The sequence below is a fragment of the Puma concolor genome, chromosome A3 (assembly GCF_028749965.1).
Source record: "Puma concolor isolate L17-30 chromosome A3, mPumCon1.1.hap2, whole genome shotgun sequence".
NCBI lineage: Eukaryota > Metazoa > Chordata > Mammalia > Carnivora > Felidae > Puma > Puma concolor.
Window position 1 is genome coordinate 66,611,463 of NC_141669.1, and position 9,524 is coordinate 66,620,986.

The 9,524-nt window shown below is 37.5% G+C and overlaps 1 protein-coding gene across 2 annotated transcripts in view; it reads left to right on the plus strand.

Moving 5' to 3' along the window:
* Positions 1-8,562, plus strand: part of EFEMP1 (EGF-like fibulin extracellular matrix protein 1) — a 60,556-nt gene extending 51,994 nt beyond the window's left edge. For both annotated transcript variants that reach the window (XM_025932168.2, XM_086701069.1), the window contains 3 exons: positions 2,983-3,106; positions 3,191-3,386; positions 7,935-8,562. In XM_025932168.2, coding sequence (XP_025787953.1) covers positions 2,983-3,106; positions 3,191-3,386; positions 7,935-8,096 — 482 coding nt within the window. In that variant the 3' untranslated portion in view covers positions 8,097-8,562. The remainder of the gene's footprint in view (positions 1-2,982; positions 3,107-3,190; positions 3,387-7,934) is intronic.
* Positions 8,563-9,524: the final 962 nt, after the last annotated feature.

Sequence of the window (9,524 nt, forward strand, 5' to 3'; positions counted from 1 at the left end):
GACTCCATCTACTAAATATGAGCATAATCAGAATGGCATTCATTGCACAATGAACCCCTTTAATCCCCTTTCCAGGTTACTGGGGACTTTAATGTTAATTGTGGGAAAACATTGCATTCCAATGATTTTGTTTTTTAAAGCCTAACTGAGACTTTTAACATGAATATTACATGGAGGAAAATGTTAGCCAGTGGGATGTCCTAACCAATTTCCCTGGAGTCCTGCAAAAAAATGTCTATCTGTTTTTTATCTATCACAAATGGATTTGATCCTCAGCAAAAGACAGAAGCAAATTAACATACAGTGGAATCTTACCTGCCTACTCTAGTATATGAAAACATTTCAGTTACAACGAAAGGTGAAAAATGCACTAGAATTGCAAATAAGGGATTCATGAGTGTTATATCTTGAAGATATGCAGCTCCAGAATGTTTGGCTAAGCCAAAAACATTTTTTTATGAGAGAGACTTAACATTCTTTTAAGGTACAAAGCAATTGGTTTTCTCCACTAAAATCATCTCTTCCCAACATCGTCCATAGACTAAAGTAAAAACGAAAGAGTTCAGATTCTTACCTTTACACAAAAAGCTCATTTTGAGGATGAAATAACTGTTCTCATTTCCACAGCCTTGCAAAAATGAAAACACTGTGTGTGTTTGGATGGGGTGGGGGAGGCCACAGAGAAGGAGAAAGACAGAGAAACAGAATACACATATACACAGACACACATTCATCAAATATTTTAATACTATTAATAATTTCTGAAAAACATTCCAGGATGATTAAGGTGTTAATTATGCTAGGCTCTAAATTAATGGAAGTAATAAATGAAATTATTACATAAAGTTTCCTTTTGCCTTTCTTGGTCTCCACATAACAAACCAGTCTTAGTTTTCCTTGTAGCTAAACAGCATCTTTATTTTTCAGAGGAGTGAAGAATATTGAAAGGACAAGTTGATTGTAATTTCTTCTAAGGGATCTAAATTCTTTCTTTAGCCAAAGCCACTCCAAAAGAAGACACTTCTTATAACTGACTCTTGGAAACTCTTGGAAACTTCCAGTCTCTCTTGGGTTCCAGATAGCTTTGGCCAGTTTGGAAGGGAAAAATACATTTTTTTTTTCCTCCAAAGACAAGGCATGGAATTATGCTCATTTAGAGGATGCAGTACCTTACAGTGGAAAGATGCCTGTCACTAACTGTATGAACTTGGGCAACTTACTTAGCCCTTATCTGTTTTTCTTCCATGTCAAATAGAGATAATATCTTTCTCACCTATGTCTACAGGATTTGTGTGAAGAACAACTTAGTTCAATTTAATATTTCTTAAAAGCCAGGTGCCCCTGAGTTACATTAATGCTAGGTGATGAAGGGATATAAAGATGGATACTACAGCCCTGCCCTCAAGGGGTTTATAGGCTAATGGAAGGGTTAAGACAAACATGTAGATTTCAATAATGCAAAGCAGAGAGCAACAAAGGTCTCCCAAAAAGAACATGAGGTATGAGATTCTGATAGGAAAAACAGATTAAATCCCAGCAACTAGCCCATTGCTGGCTTGCAGCAGGGATTCAGTAAATTACTTATGGAATGAGTAAATTAATGAATGAACGTACCTGATTATGAGGAGGAATGATTCAGAAAGGCTTATATTGAATAAAATCTAAATCATTATTCAAATGTAACAGGAGATAGACATAGCCAGGGATGTTAACATTAATATAATTTTCATCGTTGCTGTTGTCGTTGTAAATATAATGGCTCTCCAGTGAAAGTGTTCTCTCAGATGTCATATGAAGGCTCCTAATTCCCAAATCTAAAACCAGTCCTTGTCCAGCCTGGCCTTTCTATGGCCCTCTTTTTCTGGGGCTCTCTTCCCTTCTGGCTTCCTCGCACTGCCTCTTCCTGGGTTGCCTCTCATCAGAGCCACTTCTTTACTTCCCCTTCTAACACACTGTCTCTAAATAGCTATCTATGCTGCCCAAGGTGGAACACTTCATAGCTTCACTTCTTGTGTTATGCTTCCTCCAGACAGTGTCATCCACTCCCAGAGCATCAAGTCTCCACCTGCATGCTGTACTCCACCCGCATGTCCACACCTCTAAGCCTCACCTCTTTTGGGAACTCCTGAGCCACACATTCAGATGCCCTCTCCATAGATTTTGCTTCCTGCTTTCTCAACCTGGAAGACCCTCCCTACCCCAACCGTGAAAATCCTGTCTACCCACCACACTTCAACGCCAAACGGAGATGCCTCTTCCTTCCTGAAGCTTTCTAACCCTCCAGGCAGAATTTATTCCGCTTCTAATCTGCTAGTGCACTTATCTATCTCTTGTTTAATTCCATTTTATTTTATAATTATTGCCATATCTGTATTCTTAACTAAATTACAATCTACCCAAGGGCAAGAACTGGTGTCTTTCACTTTTTTTTTTTGATGTTTATTATTTATTTTTGAGAGAGGTAGAGAGGGGTGTGTGTGTGTGTGTGTGTGTGTGTGTGTGTGTGTGTGTATGTGCAAGCAGGGAAGGGGCAGAGAGAGAGGGAGACACAGAATCCGAAGCAGCCTCCAGGCTCTCAGCTGGTAGCACAGAGCCCCATGTGGGGCTCGAACTCATGAACCACAAGATCAAGACCTGAGCTGAAGTCAGATGCTTAACTGACTGAGCCACCCAGGCACCCCTCTTTCACTTTTTTATAAGTATGGCCAATGGCTAACATTTGGCTTTGAATTCAACAGATGAACAATAGGTGCTTGATAAAAAATATTATCAAATGACACATACTAATCTGTCTAGGATGACTTAGCTACATCTGTCCTGAATTAAATGCAATAAATTAAATGCAAGTCCTACTCAGTCTTGTGTCTAAAAACAAATGAAATTTAAACTAGATCCCCATATACCTCTTACCTTACAAACCTGAATCTGCCACTTACACAATTTATTTACATCAGTAAATTCTTTTACCCTATGTGTCTACAGATATAAATGAGTGTGAGACCACAAATGAATGTCGGGAAGATGAAATGTGTTGGAATTATCATGGTGGCTTCCGTTGTTACCCACGAAATCCTTGTCAAGATCCGTACATTCTAACATCAGAGAAGTAAGAGAAAATTAGAACTTTTGAAAGCAGGAAGCTTCTGGTCTTACCAGCCAAACTGGGAAATATTTCTGTTTTTCTCTGCAGCCGATGTGTTTGCCCAGTCTCAAGTGCAGTGTGCCGAGAACTTCCCCAGTCCATAGTCTACAAATACATGAGCATCCGATCTGATAGGTCTGTGCCGTCAGACATCTTCCAGATACAGGCCACAACCATTTATGCCAATACTATCAATACTTTTCGGATTAAATCTGGAAATGAAAATGGAGAGTTCTACCTAAGAGTGAGTACACTGAGGGCAGCCATAGTTGTTGGGAAAAGTGCAAGTTTGCTGTTGCTGTTTGGTGGTATTCACTTGGAAGGAAAGCTAACATTTAAAGAGTTTTTATGTGCAAGCATTGTGTAAGGTCTTCCTGTGTGCATTATCTCGTTTAATCCCCTTGGTAACACTGTCAGAGAGATACTAACATTTCATCTCCATCTCTATAGAAAAGTGAGACTCAGATTTAGGAGCTTCTCTAAAGTCACTCAGAAACCAAGTTGAAGACTCTAATGGAGTTGTGTGTGACCTACAAAACACAAGCCTACACAAACATACATACCCCAAATAGATACCACAAATCAGTGATAGTTATTCAATTGTACATAGAAAAATTAATTCCTGGAGAACTTTTCAGAAACTATAAATTCCTTGTCACACCTGCAAAATTATTTCCATTCACACTAAAACTGAAACCTGGAAGTCCCTGAAAAATGACCCCAACCCCCTGCACCAAATGTGCCAGGAGTTGTACCATTGTTGCCAAACCTCCAGGCACACAATGTGAGGTCACCTTTGTGTTTTCCATTTCTTTCACTGCCTAGATGAAATCTCTCTCTAAATTCTGCTATTTCTTTCTTCACAGTATCTCCTGGATTTTCTTTGCTTCCCCATGCCCCTGCCTCTCTTCCTTTAAACTGGCTCTCACCACCCCCTCATCCTTCCAAGGGCTTCCGAGCAGATCTCCCTGACTCTGATGCCTCAGCCTTCCAGGCCCCCTGCAAAGGCTCAAAAAGTTCATTTTAGGTTAAAATTCTGACATATTTCAAATACGGCTCACCACTTCATGTGAAAATGATGGCACCCCACCAAGCAGTTTGCAGGGTTACGGTAACTATTTCACGCTAAGGATGTTATTCATCCAGTTACAATTTTCTCAAAACTCCTTTGGGCACTCTTCATTTTTAACCAAATTTTAAAGTCAATATTTCATTTTGAGAACATGAAAAGTAAATTGGGAAATTCATCTTTGTGGTGAAGTTTACAGATTTTTAATGTTTACATGTTTATCCTGTTCTTTGATATTTTAAGTTCCTTTCCAACTCCAGAATTATGTGATTCTGTTTCTTTGCCAGTAAATTAGAAATGATTAATTTCTTATGACCAACTTCTGAAGAGAAAAAATCCAACCCCAAATCTATTGCTATTCTTTTTTTCTAACAGCTAAGAATAAACTTCTTTAACATTTGATGCTTTCAATTTGAGATATACTAGATATTTTTAAGAAGTTTACTCTAAATGAATTTCACACAGTTCAGATAATACCAATTTAATAATTCTAGCCCAAACAAATGACATTATTTGTAACCCATGGCAATAAAACAGGTTCATCTCAAAATCTTTTTAAAAAATAACTTTCCATTTTGAACTTTCAGCTATAGTTTAAGAAAATAAAATTTCTAGCATAATCAACAGTTAAGCAAAGTTCCAGCATGTTATTTTCCTTGCAATAAACATAGCAGTTTAAAAGTTTTATGATTCATATCAGTGCATTTATCGACTTGATATTTTCAAATATAAATTCTCACAGTGTTTTTCTCAAGTAAAATCTTTTTTTCCCATAAGTGATATAAAACATTGCCAATTTTTATAATCCCAGACTAAATTTTAAATTATTTAAAACAAAAATTATTTGAAATAAAAAGCCATTCTAAGATTATTTCTTATCACGTAATTCAAAAAGTAGTGGGGTTAAATGCTACAAAATTTCTCCACTGAAAACCCACCTGTGTAGAAGGCATGAGCCAATTAATTAATTAATTAAGCAATTAATTAATTAATTAATCCTTAATTAAGCACCTACTGTACCCTCAGAGCGATGTGAAGTGTATGTAATACACACTTATTTTAAACAGCTTTAAATATTGCTGTATGGCAAAAGTTAACACCTTTGGGCAGGGAAATGGAGCAATTTTATGTCTAATTCCATGGTCCAAGACATCAAAGAATTAATGTTGGCTGGAATAGACAAAGAATGTTTTTTGGTGGTCATGATACTGGACCTGGTCTTTGAAGATTCTAAGATATAGGATTTTACTTATATTCCTTTTCGGAGAATACTGAGAAAACCTTATTGCCTGGGAAAGGGGACATATTATAAAGAAGTAGTACACAAACTAGAAGGCAGAATACCATCCTCCCCACCCATACCACCCAGTATCTATGCCTTACTGAGCCTATTTTCTTCATAGCCTTTATCACCACTTTGCATAGTATTCATTGGTCTATGTCATGCACTACAGTATGAGTGTAATGAAAACAGACTTCCCCTGTTGATTCACTCTTCTATACTCAGCACATGGAATGTACCCGGCACTTGGCAGGGGCTCAAAAAATATTTTTAAATGAAAGAATTAATTCAACCAAAACCTTCAAGGAATTACTATTACCTTCAAGGGGCAAGCACCTGCTGGATTCTAGAGACACAACAGTGAATGAAACCAAGCCAATCCCTACCCCAGTGGAGGTCATAGTCAAGACACTGAGCAAGTGCTCACAGTTATGCTGAATGTTACACTAGGGAGTTGCAAGTGCACTTGGATGCCTAACAGGTCAACTGCTCAGAAGATAGGAATGGTCTGGAAGCCTCCTGAAAGAAGTGGACTTAAGCTGAAGACTAGCAATTAAAGACTAGCAAATACAAGGAATAAAAAGCACTCCAGTTGGTCTGAAACTCCAAGTGCTGTCAGTGGAGTGGCTTGAGAGAAGCCTAGAGAGATGAGCAGGGCCTTAGGGATCATATTAAGGATTCAGGTAGAGAAGTTGCTATTGGATTTTCATGTTAAAAATGATGCCTGGCTACAATGCAGAGCCTGGATTGGAGTAGGACAAGAATAGAAATGAAAAGACTAGTTAGTAGTTCAAGAGATGCAGTACTAGTGTGGTAGTGGTAGCAGTGAGTCCAAAAACAGTGAACAGATTTATGAAGATATAGGAAGAACTATATGAGTTGGTAAGTCATTTGCTATGGGGAAGTGGAAGAGGAGGAATCACCAAAGATAACCTCCAAAGATAAGTTTCTGCCTTAAGCAATAGTAAATGGTGGTGGTGCCATTTATTAAGATAGGGAAGAAGGAGCCAGTGTGGAGAGGAAGGTGAGTTCAGTTTGTACATGCTTTAAGTTTGGACCCTTCCCCTACTTTTCTGAAACCACTGAGACCAACAGACATGAATTACCTGAATTTCCCACTCACCCCTGCAAATTTAAGTTCATGTGTCCCCCTTCTTACCTTCTCCCTTGAGTTTTTCCAAGATGAGGTTTCACTTCTGTCAATCAAGGCCAATCCACCACCTGTATTTTTCCTTCCATCTCCTCTAGAACCTTGCTCCATCGAACTCCCATTTACCTCCTACGTTTTCAACTTGCCTCCCTCTAGATGTTGCCCTTGTTCTCCTCTCCTTTCCCAGCCAAGGTTCTTAAAGCACAGCCTGTAAACACAGTCTCTGCTTTCTCACCTCCTGGTCACCTTTCTATCTTCTGTTCCCAATATCCTACTGAAGTTGCTCTGAAAAAAAAAAAAAAAAAAGCCACCAATGACATCCGCACTGCTAAATCCAGAGGGCATTTTTCAGTTCGAGTCTCCCTCAGCCTCACTACTCTGTTGGACACTGCTGGCCATTCATTTGTTTCCCATTTAATCATCTGCTTCTTATCAGCTTCCCTCAATGGCTTCTCCTCTGCCTATTCCTTAAATATTCTCCCAGATCCAGCCTCATCGCACATACATTCTGTCCCTTAGTTTAGTGTACACTCATTGAAGTGACTGCTAAATCCTAATCTTCTGTCTCTATCCCTGCTTTCCTCTGGCATTCAGATTCGCACATCTACTAACCTACCCCTCCAAACTCATCTCCTTCTACTCTCCAGCACTCATCACACTCTTCATCAGAATGAAACTGCATTCAGTTCTCATGAACACACTTCTTAACAAAACTTCCAGTTATCTTTGGTGACTATCCTCACACATTCAAAAGCCTTTCCTCAATGCTTTAGGGTCCCTCCTCTTTTCCCCTGTATTTTTCACCTAGTGTATCCTCATACATACCCTACATAACCTCATATATCTTAGCATTTGCTATATTCTATTGAAATTAACTATTTACATGTCTCTTCACCTACTAGAATGTAAACAAATACATAATGCTAAGAAGTGAAAGATGATAATTTTGTTTAACAGTTCAAACATTATCACATTCTCACCTGAACTACAGTCTCTATAAAGACTGGTACTATCAATAAAAGTGAAGAGAAAAATTAATACTGAGGGATGTATAGAAAACACAGAACTATCAGAAAAGCAGGTCCCTGTAACTTGGAAGTAATGACTATTGTGTGGACAAGGGAAAAAGAAACAAGAAAGATTGAAACCAAGACGGAGTTAAGTAGTGACTTTTATTCTACCCTCAAAATTCTTCCCCTAATTTTTATAGGATTAGGTATACTCACAAATAATAGAAATTGCAATTCAAAAAAAATTCTCCTCTCCCTCCCTCTTTTTTCTTTTATTTTAGCAAACAAGTCCTGTAAGTGCAATGCTTGTGCTGGTGAAGTCGTTATCAGGACCAAGAGAATATATCGTGGACCTGGAGATGCTAACAGTCAACAGTATAGGAACCTTCCGCACAAGCTCAGTGTTAAGATTGACAATAATAGTGGGGCCATTTTCTTTTTAGTCTTTTAAGAGTCCACTATAGGCATTTAAATCAGCCAAAGAATATTGTTACAATAAAGCACTATTTTATTTATAGACGTATCTAGTACATCTACATCTATATGCTGTACACTCACCAATAATTCAAACAATTACACCATGGTATAAAGTGGGCATTTAATCTGTAAAGATTCAAAGTTTGTCTTTATTACTGTATGTAAATTATACATTAATCCACTAAACTGGTCTTCTTCAAGAGAGCTAAGCATACTCTATCCAATGAAACTTGGATTCTTTTCTGTAAAAGTGGGACAAAGCAATGATTATCTTCTGTGGTGCTTAAGGAAACTTACTACAGCCCAACTGACAGTCTCATAAGGAGGCAGCCTCATAACACTGAACAGCATGCAAGTTCAAGGATGAATTTTTTAACTGCTTTGTAACAAAATGGAAAAAGTCAATAAAGATATATTTCTTTAGAAAATGAGGATCTGCCATATTTGTGTTGGTTTTTTATTTTCATTATCAGTGTAAACACAGTTGTTTATTACTTAGTAATAAATAATTATTGTATAATATGCTGGTTTCTGTTGAATATTTTAAATTTTGTCAGGAATTTTTTATTATGAATGTAAACAAAAAAGTAAGCAAAATTTCCAAAATGAATAAGGTAGCCATAGAACAATTATTATGTGAAGAAATCTGCAGAGAGTAGATGAGAAAATAAATTATTTTTAAACCATAGTGGAGTTGACCTGAAGAAGCAAATTCAGTGTGTTCATCAGTTCAAGCTGCCATAATAAAATACTATAGACTGGGTGGCTTATAAATAACACAAATTTATTTCTCACAACCTAGAGCCTGGAAGTCTAAGATCAAAGTGCCAGCATGATCACGTTCTGGTGAGAGCTCTCCTCAGGGTTGCAAACTCATATCCTCCCATGGTATAAAGACAGGAGTGAGATCTTTTGGGGTCCCTTTTATAAGAGCACTAATCTCATTCATGAGGGCTCCACCGTCATGACCTAATTATCTCTCAAAGGCCTCAGTTCCTAATACTATCACATTGGAAGTGGATTTGGATTTCAACATATAAATTTGGGGAGGACACAAACATTCAATCCTTAACACTTGGTAAATGTAAGAACATCCCTGAATTCAGGACTTCCACAGGATGTGGAACAAAATGAAGAAAAGGTATTGTACTGAGGAAGTTTTAGTTTCTGAATAAAATTAAAATTCTAAGACTTCACTTATAACTAAAATTTCTCATCTTTATTTCTGATGCTCACAGAGGAATAAAATGGAAATTGTTCTTCTTCTTGGCATCCAGAGTGACAGTGAACTAAAGCAAATTATCCTCCTTCTGAATTCAATGAAAAGGTTTTATGTCTTGTTTAAAGTGTAACTGCTTCTCTTTGATGTATTATATTTTTTAAATAAAAATAAA